The sequence below is a fragment of the Schistocerca gregaria genome, chromosome 1 (assembly GCF_023897955.1).
Source record: "Schistocerca gregaria isolate iqSchGreg1 chromosome 1, iqSchGreg1.2, whole genome shotgun sequence".
NCBI classification, from domain to species: Eukaryota; Metazoa; Arthropoda; class Insecta; order Orthoptera; family Acrididae; genus Schistocerca; species Schistocerca gregaria.
This window is the reverse complement of record NC_064920.1, coordinates 579,499,629-579,524,190: the sequence shown is the minus strand read 5'-3', so window position 1 is coordinate 579,524,190 and position 24,562 is coordinate 579,499,629. Positions and strand designations below refer to the sequence as shown.

Here is a 24,562-nt window from a genome sequence, read left to right as displayed (position 1 = left end):
ACTACGTCTCTGATGGTTCTGTAATCTTTGACTACGCTATATAGAGAATTTCAGACGTGCGAGCTTTTCACCGAAGGTGAATGTGATTGGCTTCATCCATATTGTATATTAAATCGTGTCCCATCATCAGTTTTGCATCCGTGAGTGTTATACAACGTTTGCTAGAAGGTAATATTTATGTCACATGGATGTTTTTTTGACGTTGACATAATTCGTTATAGTTATAGGGGCATATCCGTTGACGTACAAGCACCAGACAATTGTGTAGATTTCTGCAGTGAGACTATTGTACTTTCGACTTTGAAAAAGGTTTTTGTCCCTTTTTTATTGAACCTTTTACACTTGTAAACCAACAAGTAGACAGTTGACTTACTTTAAGAAGACGTGGCATTTAGGAAGATTAGTTTGATCCAGTGTAGCCAGTGAAATGACTATCAGTTTATCTCGATTTGAATTCTACAAAGCATGTGGACTAGCACTTATAGTTCCGTGTATACCCATGTCGTCTACCCAAAAAATTGTTTTAAGTCTGCCGTATTGCTACTTGTAATTTTCAATCATTTTACTGTGCGCGTAAGTCTTGAAATTGGATCATTCCGTGTCAAGTGATGTGGGATCTCAGTTCGACCAACTTCTGATATGTTGAAATTTTATAGTACTTAACCAAAAAACATGCATTGAATTTAAAGTTCACAATCCATCATTTTCTTTGCGTATATACTAAACCCATTTCTCCGATGCCCACCCTCTTCAGAATTAGAAAATACGTAGAACTAAGATCCCGGAACTTGCCATTCATACAAATAATTGTTCTTAAATAACCGTAGATCTACCTATCAGGAAACAATGCCTGGAAAGAGGCACACTAATTAAATTTTGTTTCAACAAATTTGCCCATTAGTTAGTGGAAAGCACCGCCAACATGGTATTCTATTTTATCAAGCCTCTGAAACTATTAAATTTACCATATCTTATAATTGAAGAAAGGTCTCGGAACTGTGACCACAGTAATTTTAATGAAGAATGAAACCATCTGTATCATTTCATATGTTTCATTCATTCAATTGGTTTAGATTTGTAGTATAGATTATCTTTGATCTGTTCGCATAGTTATTGTCACATGCAGCTTCTCAGCTGGGCGAAGATTAAGATCTTTCTGTCTACTAGACAAAAAAGTCATGATGACGAAGTTTGAAGTATCCTAGCTCACTTAACTCAGCAACAAAAGCTAGCAAATCTTCATGATTTTTTTTTCCCCCCTCAAACAATTCCAGCTTCAAAGAAAATGACCCTTGTGAACACAGTTCTAGTGTGATCGCAGTGTTACAGATGCAACTGAAACTTAGAGGTATTTTCTTTAGGTACATTGTATTTAAATTGAAAGTGGTAGCAGCGGACCTTCCATATTGGTTCACTTCACACATGATGAACTAATTACTGCTCGCATCAGTTTTGCAGTTACTAATGAGACTTGGGTTACAATACTTTCAAAATGTGGTAATGAAAAATCTTTCATGATAAATATTTCTCTCTTTCTCCCTCTCCCACCCCCCCCCCCCCCCCACACACACACACACACACACACTCTTCATAGAGAAGTTGAAGTATTTGTTGTAGATAAATAAAAATTCATCAGTAAATTAAATGTTTATTTTCTTTTTAATTTGTACCCATTGTCAAAGCAGTATTCACTTTTCAAAAGTTATAACTGTCTCAAACAATGTTGTTATATTATAAGCTTGTTGTTTTTCTTGGACTGTTACAAATACCACTAAATTTTGATTCCTTATTCAGTGACTGTGGTTGTTTCATTAATTTTATTAATTGTTCACCAGATGATGTTGAAATATCTGGACATGTTCATTTTATTGTCTTACATGCCACTGTTATTGCCCTTAAAGTTAACCATGATTGTGAACAATGTTGTTAGTAACGATCTTGCTTTTAAGTTCTTTTGTGGCCCTTACTGGCTGTCTACTGTGTGCCTGCATTATAATGCTGGATTATAATGAACTATACATCACCTTTGAAATTTTCAAATTTGTTATCTAATTGATTTTAGTGGTAAGCACATCAAAGTCATAGCCTAGATAGAATAAATAATAAGTCTTCAAATTATTTATAGTTCAGGACCAGCAGGGTTCAGCTACCTCTTTGGCCACAGATTCAGATTAGTCCCTCCAGCCAAATGTTAGGATTATTGCTTTGAATTTGGGGCATTCTCTTATCACGGAGTGTTATCCATGATGAAACAATGAGATTGCTAACATTCTCACTTCCTCCTTTTTGTGTTCAGATAGGGAAATTTAGAACTTGTTAGCCCCAAGTGCAAATGAAGAGTCTATGGGTAGGCCAGTTTACAAAGGATTTTGATTGAGACAAATTTAATGTCTGTGTCTAAAGTTTTTTCCCAAAGTCAGTTGCTTCAAACAAATCCAAATCTACTTCATGGTCACAGCTTACCACATCAGTGTATCTGAAACAAGGATGGCCATCTACCACAGCTACTTAAACAATCAAAATAAACAGTGCCTGAGCATTGTATTTTTTTTATTTTTCCCAGAATTATCAGTTTTATAGTAAATCAGTTGACACATTCAATAATACTTTGAATGAATGATACTGGGATATGCCTTCAGTTCCCGAAGTAGAACGAACTTCATCTCGTCTGTTCTGTCACTTAGTACAGGCTGGTTTAACAATTTCCTCTGTTGGCTTTGACTCTTTGACAATGTTGTTGTTTGTTGTTGTGGTCTTCAGTCCTGAGACTGGTTTGATGCAGCTCTCCATGCTACTCTATCCTGTGCAAGCTTCATCTCCCAGAACCCACTGCAACCCAAATCCTTCTGAATCTGCTTAGCGTAGTCATCTTTTGGTCTCCCACTGCGATTTTTACCCTCTACGCTGCCCTCCAATACTAAATTGGTGATCCCTTGATGCCTCAGAACATGTCCTACCACCGATCCCTTCTTCTGGTCAAGTTGTGCCACAAATTTCTCTTCTCCCCAATCCTATTCAATACTTCCTCATTAGTTATGTGATCTACCCATCTAATCTTCAGCATTCTTCTGTAGCACCACATTTCGAAAGCTTCTATTCTCTTCTTGTCCAAACTAGTTATCGTCCATGTTTCACTTCCATACATGGTTACACTTCATACAAATACTTGCAGAAACGACTTCCTGACACTTAAATCTAGACTCGATGTTAACAAATTTCTCTTCTTCAGATACGCTTTCCTTGCCATTGCCAGTCTACATTTTATATCCTCCCTACTTCGACCATCATCAGTTATTTTGCTCCCCAAATAGCAAAACTCCTTTACTACTTTAAGTGTCTCATTTCCTAATCTAATTCCCTCAGCGTCACCAGACTTAATTCGACTACATTCCATTATCCTCGTTTTGCTCTTGTTGATGTTCATCTTATATCCTCCTTTCAAGACACTATCCATTCCGTTCAACTGCTCTTCCAAGTCCTTTGCTGTCTCTGACAGAATTACAATGTCATCGGCGAACCTCAAAGTTTTTATTTCTTCCCCATGGATTTTAATATCTACTCAGAATTTTTCTTTTGTTTCCTTCACTGCTTGTTCAGTATACAGATTGAATAACATTGGGGAGAGACTACAACCCTGTCTCACTCCCTTCCCAACCACTGCTTCCCTTTCATGTCTCGACTCTTATTACTGCCATCTAGTTTCTGTACAAATTGTAAATAGCCTTTCGCTCCCTGTATTTTACCCCTGCCACCTTTATAATTTGAAAGCGAGTATTCCAGTCAACATTGTCAAAAGCTTTCTCTAAGTCTACAAATGCTAGAAATGTAGGTTTGCCCTTCCTTAATCTAGCTTCTAAGATAAGTCGTAGGGTCAGTATTGCCTCACGTGTTCCAACATTTCTACAGAATCCCAACTGATCTTCGCCAAGGTCAGCTTCTATCAGTTTTTCCATTCGCCTGTAAAGAACTTGCGTTAGTATTTTGCAGCTGTGACATATTCAACTGATAGTTCGGTAATTTTCACATCTGTCAACACCTTCTTTCTTTGGGACTGGAATTATTATATTCTTCGTGAAGTCTGAGGGTACTTCGCCTGTCTCGTACATCTTGCTCACCAGATGGTAGAGTTTTGTCACGACTGGCTCTCCCAAGGCCGTCTGTAGTTCTACTGGAATGTTGTCTACTCCGGGGGCCTTGTTTCGACTCAGGTCTTTCAGTGCTCTGTCAAACTCTACACGCAGTATCGTATCTCCCGTTTCGTCTTCGTCTTCATCTACATCCTCTTCCATTTCCATAATATTGTCCTCAAGTACATCGCCCTTGTATAGACCCTCTATATACTCCTTCCACTTTTCTGCTTTCCCTTCTTTGCTTAGATCAGAGTTTCCATCTGAGGCCTTGATGTTCATACAAGTGGTTCTCTTATCTCCAAGGGTCTATTTAATTTTCCTGTAGGCAGTGGCTATCTTACCCCTAGTGAGATAGCCTCTACATCCTTACATTTGTCCTCTAGCCATCCCTGCTTAGCCATTTTGCACTTCCTGTTGATCTCATTTTTTATACGTCTGTATTCCTTTTTGCCTGCTTCATTTAGTGCATTTTTATATTTTCTCCTTTCATCAATTAAATTCAATATTTCTTCTGTTACCCAAGGATTTCTACTAGCCGTCATATTTTACCTACTTGACCCTCTGCTGCCTTCACTACTTCATCCCTCAAAGCTACCCATTCTTCTTCTGCTGTATTTCTTTCCCCCATTCCTGTCAATTGCACCCTGAGACTCTGTACAACCTCTGGTTCTTTTAGTTTATCCTGGTCCCATCTCCTTAAATTCCCACCATTTTGCAGTTTCTTCAGTTTTAATCTACAGGTCATAACCAATAGATTGTGGTCAGAGTCCACATCTGCCTCTGGAAATGTCTGACAATTTAAAACCTGGTTCCTAAATCTCTGTCTTACCATTGTATAATCTATCTGATACCTTTTAGTATCTCCAGGCATCTTCCATGTATACAGCCTTCTTTTATGATTTTTGAACCAAGTGTTATATATGATTAAGCTGTGCTCTGTGCAAAATTCTACCAGGCAGCTTCCTCTTTCATTTCTTTGCCCCAGTCCATATTCACCTACTACGTTTCCTTCTCTCCCTTTTCCTACTACCGAATTCCAGTCACCAATGACTATTAAATTTTCATCTCCCTTCAATATCTGAATAATTTCATCATACATTTCTTCAATTTCTTCGTCATCTGCAGAGCTAGTTGGCATATAAATTTGTACTACTGTAGTAGGTGTGGACTTCGTACCTATCTTGGCCACAGTAATGCGTTCACTATGCTGTTAGTAGTAGCTTACCCGCATTCCTATTTTCCTATTCATTATTAAACCTACTCCTGCATTACCCCTATTTGATTTTGTGTTTATAACCCTGTAGTTATGTGACCAGAAGTCTTGTTCCTCGTGCCACTGAACTTCACTAATTCCCACTATATTTAACTTCAACCTATCCATTTCCCTTTTTAAATTTTCTAACCTACCTGCCTGATGAAGGGATCTGACATTCCACACTCTGATCCGTAGAACGCCAGTTCTCTTTCTCCTGATAAACGACATCCTCTTGTGTAGTCCCCGTCCGGAGATCCGAATGGGGGACTATTTTACCCAAGAGGACGCCAACATACTTTAATCATACAGTAAAGCTGCATGCCCTCAGGAAAAATTACGGCTGTAGTTTCCCCTTGCTTTCAGCCGTTCACAGTACCAGTGCAGCAAGGCCGTTTTGGTTAATGTTACAAGGCCAGATCAATCATCCAGACTGTTGCCCCTGCAACTACTGAAAAGGCTGCTGCCCCTCTTCAGAAACCACACGTTTGTCTGGCCTCTCAAGATACCCCTCCGTTGTGGTTGCACCTACGGTACGGCTATCTGTATCGCTGAGGCACGCAAGCCTCCCCACCAACGGCAAGGTCTATGGTTCATGGGGGGAGGTTTGACAATGAGGGAGTAATAAATTTAATGCAAAAACTTATATGTTGTATAATGACACACTGTTCAATGCCGATTTCAATAAATTGGTACTCCAGTGTGTATACCTGGAAGCCTCACTGCCAATGCGTGGCATTTTTTCCTGCTCTGTGTGACCAGGACTCTTGCTGAAATTTCTGCCATGTTTTCTCCTGATGGAATTCTGGTGGGAAAATGCCACATGTGATCATAGCCTTAGTGTGTTGTTTGCTTTGTTACCATATCAGGAGGAAGAAAAGTTTTAAAAAAATGTTTGAACAAGAAGTTCTTGTAAAGAGGTGGATTTCTTGTCCAGAACCTAATAAATGCAACCACTGATTTTGGTTTCATTTTGTAAGCCTGTGTCTCACATGATTGCTGTCTTAGCTGAAATAAATTGTCTTAGATGTGCAATTCCTAAGGTGAATTTGCCTCTAAACCTGTAGTTTCTTCCAGGAAACCCACATAAGGAATGTGGGCCACCAATCCGATGAAGTAAAACATATTTGAATATCCCCAGCAGTGAAAGCACCACAAACGGACAATTGTACCTCAAAAAGCTGGACTGTGCAGAAAACTAGTCTGAAACAACCTGATAATGACTTCCCTACATTTTTATAAGTCTAATAAATTCAGAAACTTTGGACTAGGGCAACTGCGTATGAGAACTGTCTAGCTTATCAAGTTTACTCTATTCTAGCCTCCTTCACTGGACTTTGCCTTCACAAAAAGAAGACTTAGATAAATGTCACTGATAAAATTACTTAAGTATTACAGTGGAACATTGTGGTTTCGAATTCATCTTAAGGTATAAGATCCTTGGTGCTAATGTGTGACTTTGCCTAAAAGAAAATTGAGACGTTGATATCATATGCTACATACTTACAGCCTTAACAGAAACTATGGTCTCAGTGGAAAGCAGATTAAAGGTGCCATATTCTGAAATTGCCTCCAGTGGTATTGGTTGGTAGCAGAGTCTCGGCAGAAGAAAGCTGTAGAAAATTCCTGGAAGATCTGTAGAGGATAGATGCTTGGATCAGAGCTATCAGTTGTATTATACTTAAATAGGCAGATTGACATAGCATTCCTGTGACATTGTTAGAGTACACAATTTGTGATCAGTGGAAGCATTAGCAACAGTAGAATATCTGTTGTTTTATGTGGAGAAACAAGGAAAAACTAGTTGTAGGTTAAGCAGATGCCACATAAATTCATTGCAGGAATCCTTAGGAAATGTAAGCCTTCCACGAAAGAAGTGACTTTCAAAACCTCATGTGACTGATTGTTCAGTATTTCTCATAAGTCTTGGTTCTTCACCAGTCAGTGTTAAAAGACGTGATATGGATGTTCTTTAGGACAACAGTATGTCTTTCAGTTGGGTGTGAATCGGACGTTCAACAAAGTTACAGTTTGCGTTGAAATTGTCCTCTGCAGATGGGATGAAATATCGGGTTGTAAAGTGAAATCCATTCAACCATGGCATAATAGCTCGGAATGTTTTATTAATTGTAGTACATCACTTCCCTCCACATACATCTTGGGAAGTGAGTCAGTTGTCATTGCTATGCCCCATTTGTGAATGGAACAAGATAAGAGGATATGATAATGGAACCCAAAGTATTGTCCCTGTGCCAAAAAACGCGCGCGCGCGCACACACGCACACACTCACACACTTTCTTTTTAGCATTGAGTCCAGTGTCTGCAGTGACTGAATTAGACGCTTTAAAAGTCTATGAAGTGGCCTCCTCTTTCAGTCTTTCGTGCAGTCCATGTTGTCATACTGTTTTCATCTTCCCACCATTGATTGCATGTCCCATTATACTGTGACGTCGTCATGTTGTATTGTAAGGCGCCACATATACCGTTTGTATATGTATACGTGTATGTCATCATTGTCGTCGCTTCTTTCCCTCATCAATAACAGAGCATGAGAAATTTTTGTTTGTATTTACCTATTTGTTGTTGACAAAACACAATTACATGGCCATGATACCACCTGATTCCAGGATAAATAGCTTAATATAGTATAAAGATAATGGGTTTCGATGCAGCATTATTTGAGTGTGATTTTATTCTTCACTTAATCTTTGAGACTCTAAGAACCAGCTACTCTAAATCAAGCCAAAAACTCTACTTGTAATAAGAGCACTTACGACCAGTCTGTCATAATATTAATAATACGTAAGACTCTACACCAGTATAAGAAAATATCACTGTTCATGAAATAACAAAATATACAAATAAACTTCTTTATGTCTTGCCTTTTATTCAGTCAAATGTTTTTGAATGTTAATTTCGCACCCGCAAATGATTCTCACCTCGATGTAGAGCGTAAATGTGTGCATGAAAAATAGTACACTGTTTCTGCTGATAACCACATATGAACTTTTGGGTTGCTAGGCTACCTCGATCAATAGGATTTATATTGGATTTTGAAATTGATCTTTCTATCCAAACTTAATTCCTCCACAATGGCCCATCAACAGTGGTATAACCATCAAATATTCTACCCTTTAGCAATAATTAAGAATTCGTGTAAACTCTCGCAAGTTTAAAGCAAACCATCGGCGCCGCGAAAGCAGTCTTGATACCGTGACACACTGACAACACTTGCTAGCCTGTCACAAAATTGACCTGCATACATCTACAATTAATTCCAAGGTCATAATTCGCCCCATGTGATTGTGTGCGATTGAACTTCGTCAAATCAATTATTTCTCGAATCGTAATCACTGATCCCGACACTGACCATACTTAAACGCACAATTAACACTTTTTTTCCTAAGAGTGAAAGAATGGCGTCCATCATCTACATAGTTATTAAAATATTATTCCAAATGATCTCAAACCTTTATCGTCATTATATTTTAATGCTAATAAGAAAAAAATATTATTTATTATCAGAAAATGAAACATAGCAGATCGCAAATCGCATGCAACTAAATGACAGCTTTGCGTAGTGTCAGGACACGCAAAACTATATAAAGAAATGCCCGAAATCTCAATTTCTTCCTACCAACTGACAAATACAAGTAAGATATTCAAGACTTCATAGATCAGTCCTGACCTGTAATGTTATACTTTTTTCTCCCTTAACGTACTGAATAATTTTTGTCCCATCCTCTTTTATTCTCATCTGCAGAGTTAATAGGAGCGTTTGCTTGAACTAATGTGGTGAGTTGTGGATTTTTATTTATCTTGGTGTTGTTCACCAGCATTTTTCTTGTTATCCCTATTAAATTTTATGTTAAAGTTGTGATCACCTTAGCAGATATCCTGGTCTTTCTGTCACGATAATTCACCAGTTCAATTCAATCTAGAATGAAATTTTCACTCTGCAGCGGATCCCCCTGCGGGTTCGGGGTTAGAATAGGCCCGCGGTATTCCTGCCTGTTGTAAGAGGCGACTAAAAGGAGTCTCAAACTTTTCGGCCTTGTATGATGGTCCCCTGTTGGGTTTGACCTCCATCTCTCAAAATTTTCCGAAGAGCGAGCCGATTGGGGAAGGGCGCCTTACTTGGTGCATTGTGTCCATCTTGCGATCAGACCTTTCGCCAGCTTATACACTGTTGAACTGCAGTCCTGTCCGCTCTCCATCTCTTGGGCATGACTCTTTTTCTGCGTGCAGATAACACCTTGCACTGTGCAGTGCGTCTTTCTGCACCGACGGCGACCATGGACCACATGTTACCTAACATCCAGCACGGTAGCCAGTCCGTTGTGGTTGGGCCGCCATGTACCCTGTTGGTTGTAGCCGCCTGACAACACAGGGATCGCTCTACTGATGCCTGCGCCGTTAACTCCCCACGTATGCCAAGGAGTAGATGCCTATCCTCCTGGGGTATCGGGACTCCCGACAACGGCCATCCTGCCAGGTAGCTCTTGCCGTGGCTGGGTGGCGCCCGTGGGGAGGGCCTTTGGTCGGAGTAGGTGGCATCAGGGCGGATGACATGCAATGAAGCGTGGTACATCGTCTCTTGCTGGTGGCCAGCCACCAGCAGTCTCTAAGCGTTCTCGGGCTCAGTTTAACGCTCAGAAATACGATCCGAAAACGTTCCCCTCCCTGGCCACACCGTGGGAGGAACGTAAGTCTCAGGATGGCAGTAGCAGTTATTCGCCCCGCTTCTTAGTTTGTACAAGGGTTGATGGAGAGTCTTTTCTCTCCACAAAGCCTCAGTTCTTCGTCGAGCATTTAGAGGACAAGTTTGGGGAGGTGGAGGGCTTGTCAAAAATGCGCTCTGGGTCAGTCCTGATACAAACGGCATCCTCTGCCCATTCACGACGGTTACTCGCTTGTGACAAGTTGGGGATGTTGCCGTTACGATCACACCCCATAAGAGTTTAAATATGGTCCAGGGAGTTATTTACCATAGGGATCTTCTTTTGCAGTCTGATGAAGAGCTGCGCGCCAATTTAGAGCGCCGAGGTGTACATTTCGTCCGGCGTGTTCATCGGGGTCCGAAGGAAAATCAGATTGCTACCGGTGCCTTAATCTTGGCCTTCGAAGGGGATACATTACCGGAAAAAGTCAAGGTGATGGTCTACTGATGTGACGTTAAGCCCTATATCCCTCCCCCTATGCGGTGCTTTAAGTGCTGGAAGTTGGGCCATATGTCTTCTCGCTGCACTTCCAGCCTCACATGTCGAGATTGCGGATGCCCATCACATCTCAATACTCCATGTGCCCCGCCTCCCATCTGTGTCAACTGCGGGGAGCACCATTCACCTTTCCCCCTGTGGGTTCGGGGGTAAGAATAGGCCCACGGTATTCCTGCCTGTCGTAAGAGGCGACTAAAAGGAGTCTCAAACGTTTTGGCCTTGTGAGATGGTCCCCTAACGGGTTTGACCTCCATCCTTCTAAATTTTCCGAAGAGCGAGCCGATTGGGGAAGGGCGCCTTACAAGGAGCGATGTGCCCATCATGCATTACCATCTCTAGCCAGGTTTGTCGTCATCGCTTAGCAGTCCCGATCACCTACCATCTCTTGGGCGTGGATTTGTTCTTGGGTGCAGTTTATTGCAGTCTGCTATGCTGTGTCGCTTTATGCGCCAATGACGATATTGGACTACATCACCTGAAATCCAGCACGGTAGCCAGTCCGTTGTGGTGGGGCCGCCATGTACCCTGTTGGTTGTAGCCCCCTGACTGCACAGGGATCGCTCTGATGATGCCAGCGCCGTTAACTCCCCACGTATGCCAAGGAGTAGATGCCTATCTCCTTGGGGCATTGGGACTCCCGGCAATGGCCATCCTGCCAGGTGGTCGTTGCTGAGGCTGGGTGGCGCCCGTGGGGAGGGCCCTTGGTCGGAGTAGGTGGCATCAGGGCGGATGACCCGCAATGAAGCGTGGTACATCATCTCTTGCTGGCGGTCAGCCTCCAGCAGTCTCTAAGCGTTCCAGGGCTCAATACAACGCAACTACATATGACCCCAAATCGTTCCCCTCCCTGGCTACACCATGGGAGGAACGAAAGACTAAGGATGCCAGCGAAACATACTCGCCCCGCTACCTGGTGTGTACGAGAGCGGATGGTGAATCCTTTACATCCATGAAGCCTCAGTTCTTCGTCGAGCACTTAGAGGACAAGTTCGGGGAGGTGGAGGGCTTGTCCAAAATGTGCTCGGGCTCGGTTTTGATCAAATCGGCGTCTTCCGCCCAGTCCCGCCGGTTACTCGATTGTAACAAGCTGGGGGATGTTCCGGTTACAATCACTCCCCATAAGAGTCTTAATATGGTCCAGGGCATAATATTCCATCGGGACCTTCTATTGCAGTCCGATGTCGAGCTTTGCGCCAATTTAGAGTGGCGAGGTGTTCACTTCGTCCGGCGCGTACATCGTGGTCCAAGGGATAAGCAGGTTGCCACCGGTGCCTTCATCTTGGCCTTCGAGGGTGATACTTTACCTGAGAAGGTCAAGGTGATGGTCTGTCGTTGTGAAGTCAAGCCATATATCCCTCCCCCGATGCGGTGCTTTAAGTGCTGGAAGTTCGGGCATATGTCTTCCCGCTGTACTTCCAGCCTCACATGTCGAGATTGTGGTCGCCCATCACATCCCAATACTCCATGTGCTCCGCCTCCCATCTGTGTAAACTGCGGAGAGCACCACTCGCCTTGCTCGCCGGACTGCAGTATCTTCCAGAAAGAGCGCAAAATCATGGAGTATGACACTGGACCGCCTGACATACACTGAGGCCAGGCAGAAGTTCGAACACCTCCATCCTGTTCGAATGACTGCTACTCTTATGGCCCCATTAGCTCTCCCTCAGACTGCCACCTCTCAGAGCTGGAATGCTACACCTGCCCCCTTGTTGGTGGGGGGCACTTCACTCCCTGCTGCTCCTGCACTACCTGCCTCAGGAGCAGCAACCCCCCAACCATCGGGGACATCAGTCCCCACTTCTAAGCTGGGGAAGCCTCAAACTTCCCCGGCTCGAATAGCACGGAAAGGGTCCCTTGGGTCCCTTCCTTCCCAGGTTTCCGCCTCTGGGAAGGGTGACGTCAGCCACTGGAAGAAAAGCAGACCAGCAGCTGGTCGCAGGGCTTCCCGCTCCTCCTCCGTCCCGGAGACTGACTCGCTGGAGCCCTCCCAGCCAATGAAACCCAAGGACCAGAGAGACAAGACGAAGAAGAAGACCTCTAAGGCCAAGGAACACGCGGTGGCATCCACCCCACTGCTCCCTACAGGCCCTGCGTCCGAGGATAAGGTGGAGATCCGGGCGTCCGCTGAGGACCTGGATCTCGCCGGACCCTCGGACACCATGGAAGCAGATTGTACTGGTCCTCCATCGGTGGCAGCAGGTGACCCAGTGGCGTGATCTGCCTCCTCGGTCCCTTCACGCCTTTTTCGGACATGGACAAAGTGATACTCCAGTGGAACTGCAGCGCTTTTTTCCTTGCTGAGCTTCGCCAACTCATCAGCAGTCACCCTTTCCTCTGCATTGCCCTACAGGAAACTTGGTTTCCGGCAATGCGGACCCCTGCCCTACGTGGGTATCGGGGTTATTACAAGAACCGGGCAGCTTATGAGAGGGTATCTGGTGGAGTCTGCGTCTACATCCTTAACTCTGTGTACAGCGAATGTGTACCTCTTCACACACCTTTAGAGGCTGTCTCTGTAAGGATGTGGACGCCTCAGCCTATTACTGTCTGCAGTTTGTATCTTCCGCCAGATGGTGATGTCTCGCGTCATGTGTTGGCTGCATTGATAGCACAACTGCCTCCTCCTTTTGTGTTACTGGGCGACTTTAACGCCCATAACCCCCTGTGGGGTAGCGCCGAGATTACTGGCCGGGGTAGAGATGTCGAGACTCTTCTCTCGCAGCTTGACCTCTGCCTCTTAAACACGGGAGAGCCGACACATTTCAGTGTAGTCCATGGTACATTTTCGGCCATCGACCTTTCTATCTGCAGCCCCGGACTTTCACCATCCATCCACTGGCGTGTCCATGACGACTTATGTGGTAGTGACCATTTCCCCATCTTTCTGTCACTACCACAGCGTCACTCTTCTGAACGCCCCTCCAGATGGGCTGTGAATAAGGCTGATTGGGGCTTGTTCTCCTCTCTCGCCACTATCGCACCTCCTTCCCCTGACACCATTGATGCGGTGGTTCAGTCGGTCACCACCGGCATCGTTTCTGCGGCGGCATCTGCGATTCCCTGTTCATCCGGGTCCCCTCGGCGGAGGACTGTGCCTTGGTGGGCGCCCGAGATCGCAGAGGCGATTAGAGATCGCCGGCGGGCTCTTCAACGCCATAAGCGGCACCCGTCCTTGGAGAACCTCATCGTTTTTAAACAGCTCCGTGCCCGTGGCCGACGCCTTATTCGCCAACGGAAGCAGGAGTGCTGGGAACGGTATGTTTCCACCATTGGCGTCCGTACCTCTGCATCGCAGGTTTGGGCTAAGATTAGGCGACTCCATGGCTATCGGCCACCTGTCTCTGTCCCTGGGCTTTCGCTGAATGGAGTGGTGTGTCCCGACTCCGACACGATTGCGGACCGGTTAGCAGAGCATTTTGCTCAGTGTTCCGCATCTACGAATTACCCACTGGCCTTCCACTCCCGGAAAGAGCGGTTGGAAAGTTGGAAGCTTTCCTTTCACACGCGCCACGCGGAGTCGTACAATGCTCCTTTCAGCGACTGGGAATTCCAGAGTGCACTATCTGCTTGCCCTGATACGGCTCCTGGGCCAGACCGCATCCACAGCCAGATGCTGAAACACCTCTCTGTGAATTGCCAGCGACGCCTCCTAGATGTTTTCAACCGCATCTGGGTTGAGGGTGTGTTTCCGTCTCAATGGCGAGAAAGCATCGTCCTCCCCGTGTTGAAACCTGGCAAGAACCCGCTGGAGGTGGACAGCTACCGCCCCATAAGCCTCACCAACGTTCTTTGCAAGTTGCTAGAACGTATGGTGAGCCGGAGGTTGAGTTGGCTCCTCGAGTCTCGAGGCCTTCTGGCTCCGTCTCAGAGTGGGTTCCGTAAAGGCCGCTCTACCGTCGATAATCTGGTCTCCCTAGAGTGTGCCGTCCGTACAGCCTTTGCACGCCGCCAACATCTGGTTGCCGTCTTCTTCGACATGCGGAAGGTGTACGATACGACTTGGCGATATCACATCCTGGCCACACTTCATGGGTGGGGTCTTAGGGGCCCGCTCCCGATTTTTATTCAGAATTTTTTGTCGTATTGTTCCTTCCGCGTGCAAGTTGCTGCGTCCCATAGTTCGTCCCGGGTCCAGGAGAACGGGGTCCCACAGGGGTCTGTCCTCAGTGTCTCCCTGTTTTTAATTGCGATCAATGGGCTCGCTGAGGCGGTGGGATCGTCCGTCGCAGCTTCGTTGTATGCAGACGACTTCTGCCTCTACTACAGCTCCGCTGGCATTGCAGTTGCTGAGCGCCAGCTGCAGGGCGCTATCCGCAAGGCGCAGTCGTGGGCTGTAGCGCCGCTAAGACCTGCGTTATGCATTTCTGCCGGCGTCGCACGGTTCACCCTGAGCCACGCCTTTACCTTGACGGTGAACCTCTTGCTGTGGTAGAGGCGCATCGGTTCTTGGGACTGGTATTTGATGCCCGGTTGACTTGGCTGCCTCATATTAGGCAGCTTAAACAAACATGCTGGCGGCATTTAAACGCTCTCCGTTGCCTTAGCCACACCGGATGGGGTGCCGATCGGTCCACCCTTCTCCGGCTGTATCAAGTGCTGATCCAGTCCCGCCTTGATTATGGGTGTGTGGCTTATGGTTCGGCATCACCATCAGCATTGCAATTGCTGGATCCCATCCATCACTGCGGGATCCGACTCGCCACAGGAGCATTTCGGACAAGCCCTGTTGACAGCTTACTTGTGGAGGCTGGTGTTCCTCCATTGCGGATCCGGCGCGACCAACTTCTGGCCGCTTATGCTGCCCACGTTTGTAGCTTGCCAGGGCATCCCAACTACCGTCTCCTGTTCCCGCACTCGATCGTCCATCTTCCAGACAGGCGGCCCCGGTCAGGGTGTACGATCGCGGTTCGCATCCGGGCTCTACTGTGTGGGATTGAGTTTTTTCCTCTCCCGCCTGTTTTCCGGGCCAATCTCCATCTGCCCCCTTGGTGTGTGCGCCGACCATGCATTCGGCTGGATTTGGCACAGGGTCCGAAAGACTCGGTCCCTCCTCCAGCCCTGGCACCCGGGAACAGTGTATACACTGCCGAGTTGGTTGCCATCTATCGCGCCCTAGAGTATATCCGCTCCCACTCAGGTAAGTCCTTTGTCATCTGTAGTGACTCCCTGAGTGGTTTACGAGCTCTTGACCAGTGCTTTCCTCGTTCCCGTCTGGTGATGGCCATCCACGAGTCGCTCCATGCTCTTGCCCGTTGCGGCCGCTCCGTGGTCTTTGTTTGGACCCCAGGTCATGTCGGCATCACGGGCAATGAGCGGGTTGTCACGCTGGCTAAACAGGCAGTGAGTTCACCGGCTCTGGAACTCGGCCTTATGGAGTGTGATCTCCTGTCGCTTTTGCGCCAGAAAGTGCTTGGTGCCTGGGGTGATGAGTGGCGCACCCTGCCCACGCCCAACAAGTTTACCACATGCCGATGTTCGTAAGCGGCAGGCGCGGATTCCGTGTCGTATATCTACTTTACAAACCTTGCGAATCGGATAAACCTATTTCCAAGCTAGTGCATGAGCACAGTGATGATAGGCATCACTCTGAACTATTTCTGTCTTGCCGGTCGGAGTGGCCGTGCTGATATAGGCACTTCAGTCTGGAACCGCGGGACCGCTACGGTCGTAGGTTCGAATCCTGCCTTGGGCATGGATGTGTGTGACGACCGGTGTGTGGCGCTCCTCCATGCGGGCCTCTCGGAAGGACTCTGTCGTCCTCTGCCGGCTGCGCGTTGGCCACACGTGGCTGACGCACGACCATTTGTTGCGCCGGGAGGACCCACCGCTATGTCGCTGCGGGGCAGCTCTGACGGTGGTCCACATTTTGGTGGACTGCCCGCTTTTAACAGGACTCAGGCAGACGTTTGCGCTGCCTGATACCCTCCCTGCCCTTTTATGTGATGACGTTGCTATGGCGGACCTCGTGTTGAGTTTTATTCGGGCAGGGGGTTTTTATCGTATGATTTGAGTGTTTGTCCTTTTATTTCCTGTATTGACTTGGGCCTTTGGCCTGTGGTTTTAAACTGTGGGTTTTAATGTCATTTGGTGGTTGGCTTTTCCTTATTTTCATGGTCGGCCAACCACCTTCACACTCGGTGTGATTTTAGTTCCGTTTGTCTGGTCTTTGTCTGTCTTTCTTGTATTGTGTCGTCCCTTGTCTCAGTTCTCCGTTTTTAACGACTGACAGTTTTTATTTCGTGTGATTTTATCGTGGAACAAGGGACCGATGACCTTAGCAGTCTGGTCCCTTCAATCCCACACCCAACCAACCAACCATTCACCTTGCTCACCAGACTGCCAAATTTTCCAGAAAGGGCGTAAAGTCATGGAATACAAGACCCTGTACCGACTAACCTATACTAAGGCCAAGAGGAAATACGACGGACTCCATCCTGTGAGAATGACATCTTCCTACGCTGCTGCTGCAACACCTGTGCTAGCCCCGTCTGTTTCTCCAATTGTGCGTGGATCGACGAGTAGTAAAACTCCTCCTGCCCCCTCGCCAGTGGGGGGCTCTACCCACCGGGTTGCTCCTGCACCACCTACCTCAGGAGCAATACCATCCCACCCATCGGGGACGTCCGTCCCCACTTCTAAGCCGGAGAAGTGTCCAACTTCTTCGGCTTCTCATGCTCGCAAGGGGTCTCTTGGGTCCCTCTACATCTACATCTACATCCGTACTCCGCAAGCCACCTGACGGTGTGTCCCAGGTTTCCGCCAGCGAGAAGCCTGACGACCGACAATGGCGTAAGTGCCCGCAATCAGCTGGTCGTAGGGCTTCACGATCCTCCTCCGTCCCGGAGACTGAATCGGTGAAGCCCTCCCAGCCGGTGCCACCCAAGGAACGGCGTGAGAAACCCAAGAAGAGCTCTCAGCCCAAGGAACCTGCAGTGGCAGCCATCCCACCGCAACCTTCCAGCTCTGCGTCTGAGGATGCGGTGGAGATTCTGGCGTCCGCTGAGGACCTCGATCTCACCGGTCCATCAGACGCCATGGAAAGCACTATCACAGGTGCTAAATCGGAGGCAGCAGGTGACCCAGCGGCGTAATCTCCGTTCCCAGTCCCGTCACGCCTTTCTCAGCCATGGACGACACCATCCTCCAGTGGAACTGTGGCGGTTCTTACACCATCTAGCTGAGCTCTGCCAACTTATCAGCCTTCACCCTTTCCTCTGCATTGGTCTGCAGGAAACTTGGTTTCCGGCAATGCGAACCCCCGCCCTCCGTGGCTATCGGGGTTATTATAAGAACCGGGCAGCTTATGAAAGGGTGTCTATTGGCGTCTGTATCTATGTCCTGAACTCTCTTCACCGTGAGTCTGTACCTCTCCACACACCTTTAGAGGCTGTCGCTGTTCGGGTGTGGATGCCACAGGCTGTTACCGTCTGCAGTCTTTACCTTCCACCGGATGGTGATGTCGCGCAGCATGTCCTGGCTGCTCTGATAGCCCAATTGCCTCCACCTTTCCTGTTACTGGGTGACTTTAACGCCCATAACCATCTGTGGGGTGGGTCAGTGGCAACAGGTCGAGGCGCCATCGTTGAGCATTTATTGGCGCAGCTCGATCTTAAATGATGGTGCCTTCACACACTTCAGTGTGGCGCATGGCACATACTCCGCCATTGACCTTTCCATCTGTAGCCCTAGCATCTTACCATCTGTCCAATGGAGAGTGCATGACGACCTGTGTGGTAGTGACCACTTTCCAATCTTTCTGTCACTGCCACAGCATCACTCTTCTGGGCGCCCTAGCAGATGGGCTATGAATCAGGCTGACTGGGATTTGTTCTCCTCCACTGCCGCTATTGAGCAGTGGTTCAATCGGTCACCACCGGCATCGTTACTGCCGCCAAATCTGCCATTGCCCGTTTTTCTGGGTCCCTTCGGCGGCGGACTGTGCCTTGGTGGTCGACTGAGATCGCTGAAGCGATTAAAGCTCGCCGGTGGGTGCTCCAGCGTCACAAGGGACATCCCTCAATCGACCACCTTATCGCCTTCAAACGGCTGCGTGCGCAAGCCTGCTGCATTATCTGCCAACGCAAGCAGGAGTGCTGGGAGCGGTATGTGTCCACCATTGGCCTCCATGTTACTCCATCGCAGGTCTGGGCCAAGATTCGCCACCGCTTGGCAGAGCACTTTGCTATGAATTCCGCTTCTGCCAACTACCCCTTGGGCTTCCGCTCCATTAAGGAGCCGATAGAACGTCGGAGTCTTTCTTTTCGCACTCACCATCCTGAATTGTACAATGTTCCATTCAGTGAGTGGGAATTTCGAAGTGCCCTCGCCGCTTGTCCTGATACCGCTCCTGGGCCAGATAGCATCCACTCCCAGATGCAGAAACATCTTTCAGTGGACTGCCAGTGACGCCTCCTCGATCTTTACAACCGCATTTGGGTCGAGGGTGAGTTTCCGTCGCAATGGTGGGAAAGTCTTGTTGTCCCCATTCTGAAACCAGGGAAGAACCCTTTGGAGGTGGACAGCTACCGTCCCATTAGCCTCACCAACGTTCTTTGCAAGTTGCTTGAACGGATGGCGAGCCGGCGCTTGAATTGGGTACTGGAATCTCGGGGCCTTCTGGCTCCGTCTCAGGGTGGGTTCCGTAAAGGCCAATCCGCTGCCGACAATCTGGTGAGCCTGGAGTCGGCCATCCATACTGCCTTTGCCCGCCGTCAGCATCTGGTTGCTGTCTTTTTTGACATGTGGAAGGCGTATGATACGACATGGCGTCATCACATCCTTTCTACGCTTCATGGATGGGATCTTCGGGGCCCTCTGCCGATCTATATCTGCAATTTTCTGTCGTATCGTACCTTCCGCGTGCGCGTCGCGGCCTCATATAGTTCCTCCCAAGTCCAGGAGAACGGTGTGCCACAGGGTTCTGTTCTCAGTGTGTGTCTGTTTTTAATAGCTATTAACGGGCTCGCTGCAGCCGTGGGAAATACTGTCTCCGCTTCCCTGTATGCTGACGACTTCTGCCATTACTACAGCTCTATTGGCATTGCAGCTGCAGAACGTCAGCTACAGGGCACAATCCGCAAGGCGCAGTCTTGGGCTGTAGCGCATGGTTTTCAGTTTTCGGCAGCCAAGACCTGCGTTATGCATTTCTGCCGGCGACGCACTGTTCACCCGGAGCCGCGGCTTTATCTTGACGGCGAGCTTCTTAAAGTGGTGGAGTCACATAGGTTTTTGGGAATGGTTTTTGATGCCCGGTTGACTTGGCTGCCTCATATTCGGCAGCTTAAACAGGCGTGTTGGCGGCATCTAAATGCTGTGCGATGCCTGAGCCGCACCAGGTGGGGCGCCGACCGATCTACTCTCCTACGGCTTTACCAGGTGTTAATCCAGTCCCGTCTGGACTACGGAAGTCTGGCTTATGGCTCAGCATCCCCATCTGCGTTGCGGGTGCTGGACCCAATCCTCCACAGCGGGATACGCCTTGCCACTGGTGCCTTTCGAACCAGCCCTGTGGACAGCATACTTGTGGAGACAGGTGTTCCTCCACTGCGGTTACGACGCCAACAATTACTGGCTGCTTATGTTGCCCATGTTTTTAGCTTGCCCGGGCATCCAAATTAACGTGTCCTCTTCCCGCAGTCAGTCGTTCATCTGCCAGAACGTCATCCCCGGTTGGGTTGTCCGATCACCGTACGTGTCAAACAGCTTCTTTCCTGGCTTGGGTGTTTCCCTGTTCCACCTCTTTTCCGGGCCCCTCTGTGTACACCCCCGTGGTGTGTGCCTCGCCCTATTTGGTAAGACACGCGCACACACACACACACACACACACACAAGCAATATTCTAAAATGGATTTGTAAGCTATCTCGTTTGTAGACTGACTGCATTTCCACAGTATTCTACCAATAAACCAGTCTGCCACCAGCTTTATTCACAACAGAGTCCGTGTGATCATTCCATTTCTTATCCGTACAAAATGTTAGCCCCATGAATTTGCAGATTCCAGCTATGACTCATTGATTTTATGGTCATAGGATACCATGTTCTTCATTTTATGAAGTCTACAATTTTGCAGTTTTGAACAATTAAAGCAAGATGCCAATGTTTGCACCACTTTGAAATTTTACCAAGATCTATTTGAACTTTCATGCTGCTGCTTTCAGACAGTATGTCATTATAGATAACTGCATCATCTTTAAAAAGCCTGAAGTTGCTATTAATATTGTCTGCAAGGTTAATAATGTACAACATGAACAGCAAGGGTACCAACACACTTCTCTGGAGCATGCCAAAAGTTACTTCTACATGTGTTGGCGAGTCTCCGTCCAAGATAACTTGCTGCATCCTCCCTTAAAAAAAAAAAAAAGGTCCAATCCATTCACAAATTTCACTTGAAACCCTTTGTGATCATACATTTGACAATAAGTGTAGGTGTGGTACTGAGTCAAATGCTTTTCAGAAATGAAGAAATACTGCAGCTATCTCCCTGCCTTGATCCAAAGCGTTCAGTATGTCATAAGAGGAGAAAAATGTGAGTTGGGTTCCGTGTGATCAATGTTTTCAGAATCCATACTGGTTGACATGGAGGAGATATATGTTCTAAAATTGTAGGACAAGTCAATGTGAAGGATATGGTAGTTTTGTGGATTGCTCCTACTATGCTGCTTGTAGAAAGGTGTGACTTTCCAACTACTGGACACAGTTTTTATGAGGGCTTTATAAGAGACTATAGCTAGAACAGGGGCTCGCTCCGTTGCAAATTCAGTATAGAATCTGATAGGGATTACATTGGGCCCTGGAGCTTTGTTCAGTTTTAACAGTTTCACCTGCTTCTCATTTCATTCATCTTTTCAGTAGTACGAGGATTAAATTGGGGCAATTCTCCTGGGTTTTCCTTTGTAAAGGAACATTTGAAAACTAAATTGAAATTTCAGCTTTTGCTTTGATACCCTCCATTTCAGTTTCTCTTATTCGCTAGGGACCAGGCAATAACTTTGGTGCCACTAACAGCCTTTACTTACCCAGAATTTCTTAGGGTTTCCTGAAAGATCATTCGACAGTATTCTGCTACTGTAGTCATTGAAGGCTTCACACAGTGCTCTCTTGACACTCAACAGTTTCCAGATGCTCAGAACTTAGTACTGACTTCAAAGCGAGATGCATTAAGTCATTTCCACAACATATCTCTCTCTAAACCTGCCAGAATATCCAAAGAGATTCAGGTGTTATTAAAGTATACCAGTAACAAGACAGAATGCAAAACAGCAATGATATTACTGTTGACAGTGCCACAAAAGTGGAGTTACTGAAGTTTCCCAAAATTATCACCAAAGAAGATGCAGTAAATGTTCCAGAATAAACTCAAACAGCTGCCAACACAAGTACTTTGGAAGAGATGCCATATTTGTACAAAGAACTTCTCACTTAGTAGAGGCAGGTCTCCTGATCCAAATTGTATACCAGTTAGATTCCTTTCAGAATATGCGTATGAAATAGCTCCTTTTTTAGCTGTTGTATGCAGACACTTGCTCGATAAAAGATCGTATCTAAAAACACCTAAGTTGTACAGGTCACACCAATACACAAGAGAAGATATAGAAGTAATCCACTGAATTGCAGATCCATGTCGTTGGTGTGGATTTGCAGAAGAAATTTGGAATGTATACTGAGTTCAGACATCATGAATTATGTTAAAGAAAATGATCTATTGGCATCAAACCAACACAGATTCAAAAATATAGTTCTTGTGTAACTCAGTGTCTTTGTTCACACAATTATCAGTGCTATAGACAGGGGCTCTCAAGTTGATTCCAGCTTTCTACATTTGACGCCATTCCTCATAAGCTGCTTTCAATCAAATTGCGTGCCTCTGTGGTATCGTCTGTTGGGTGACTAGATTAAAGATTTCCTTCCAGAAAGGTCACAATTCACAGTAATTGATAGGAAGTCATTGAGTGAAACCTCGGAGTAATATCCAGGGTTCCTCAGGGAAGTGTTGTACATCCTCTGCTGTACTTAATCTATATAAGTGATTTCAGAGACAATCTGGAAAGCATTATTAGAGGGTTTGCAGATGGTAGTGCTGTATACTGTCCATTATTCCATCTTTCTGTTGTCCAGCCTCATGGTACATCTGATATGTCAGATATCATATGTCCATTAGTTTATTAAACTAGTTTTGTTAGTTGTGACTATATAAAATGAAATTTAGCTTGCTTGTAAATTTTTATTTAATTAAGAGTGCAGTATTATGAATTAGCCCACTTCAGCCTCACCCCCTCTCCCCTCCATCCCAGATGATAGTAGAGATGTGTTTTATAACCTTTATAAAATCTGTTGCTTTTCTGCCAACATAAAAAAAATACATTTTGCGTATTGAACACTTATTCAAATATTGTGTTGTTTTTAGGTATCAAGAGTTAAATAATGCCTGCTCTGGAAGAAGTGAAATCCAGTTGGGCTGATGATGTTGAAGAAGAAGGACCAGCATCATCTGCTGCCCTACCACCTACTTCAGAAGTTATTGAAAATGGTTATAAAATTGTCACAGATTACAAAGTAGATGAAGATAATCGTAAAGTGAAAGTCATTACCACTTACAAAATTGAACGCATTAAAGTTTCAAATTCAGTTGCCCAGAGGAAAACCTGGAAGAAATTTGGAGAATCCAAAAATGATAAGCCAGGTCCCAATGCTGCTACTACAACTGTTGCTGAAGATGTGATTATGCAGTTTGTATCAAGCAAGGAAGAAGACAAGCCAGAAGAAAATATTTTGGAGAAACTTAAAGACAAAGGAAACGTTAAATGCCGCAACTGTGCCGGTGACCATTGGACAACAAAGTGTCCACATGGAACAACAAATCTAAATTTAGATAAGTCTATTGATAAAGGTCCAGGTCTGGGAGGAATTGGAGCAGATGATAAGAAACCAGGAAATAAATATGTAGCTCCTGGTTTTCGCGATGGGGGCGCAAAACGACTTGATCTCCGTGGAGGACGTGATGAAGCTGCAATTAGAATTTCTAACTTATCTGATAGTACTACAGATGTTGATTTGGAAGATTTGGTTAGACAGTTTGGTCCCGTACAAAAACTTTATCTGGCAAAAGATAAGAACACAAACTTGTGCAAGGGTTTTGCCTACATACACTTCAAGAGCAGAAGTGATGCTGAAAAGGCCATTAAATTTCTTAATGGGCATGGATATGATCATTTGATACTGAATGCAGAATGGTCAAAGCCACTTAATCCTAATTGACATCTTAGATATACTTTACTGCTGGTTTTGGTGCGAGGCTTCCTTGCCATATGTCTGCTTGTTTTGTCACCTAATTAACATTAAACAGCGTTGTATGAAAATTGAAATTTCAAATTCATTTTAAAGTGCTAACAAAATAGCTAATAAATTCATTTGTATCACAACAGTGGAAGTAGTTTTTACTATTATGTAGTAATAATGAATGTTGTCCACAGTATGACCATTGTGAAAAGTTTTTGTTGGCCGGTTAAGATATCATATATGCATAATTTGTAACCATTGTTAATTTCTTGCTTTTAAAAAATAAATAATTTACATCTAAAGAGTCTGCAATTTCCTATTATATCTCTCTAGACATTCCCCAGGAGTGAATTTCAGCATTTTTGATGACAAAGGCTACATTACTCCCAAGAAAAGGGGAAATATCAAGTAAAGTGCAAACTGATGAAGCTATTGAACAAGTAAGGAGTGTTCCTTCAGTAAAATCAGAGTTCATGCTTTGGCTCTAATGACCAGGAAACAAAGTATTGGTACTGATTACTTTTACACTCTTGAATATACTTAATCTCATATTGTCTTTGTGTTAGCAGTTGACTATCAGTCAAGCAAAGTTTCTGTACCTCTGATTTATTTCCACATTTTGCAGCCTCTCAGTTCTTTGCTGTGGTGAAGGCTTCACGACATTCCCAACTATATTGCAGACTG

General features: G+C 45.8%; 1 protein-coding gene across 2 annotated transcripts; it reads left to right on the top strand.

The window, feature by feature from the left end:
* The first annotated feature begins 17 nt into the window (after positions 1 to 17).
* LOC126356953 (eukaryotic translation initiation factor 3 subunit G-1) lies at positions 18 to 24,180 on the top strand. Of its 2 annotated transcripts, none has more exons than XM_050007411.1 (2): positions 18 to 168; positions 23,007 to 24,180. In XM_050007411.1, exon 2 carries the CDS (start codon positions 23,024 to 23,026, stop codon positions 23,855 to 23,857), a length of 834 nt encoding a protein of 277 aa, XP_049863368.1. In that variant the 5' UTR covers positions 18 to 168; positions 23,007 to 23,023; the 3' UTR covers positions 23,858 to 24,180. The 2 variants fall into 2 exon arrangements, with proteins under 2 accessions (XP_049863368.1, XP_049863369.1); XM_050007412.1 differs by having other exon boundaries at positions 35 to 140.
* The last annotated feature ends 382 nt before the right edge of the window (positions 24,181 to 24,562 follow it).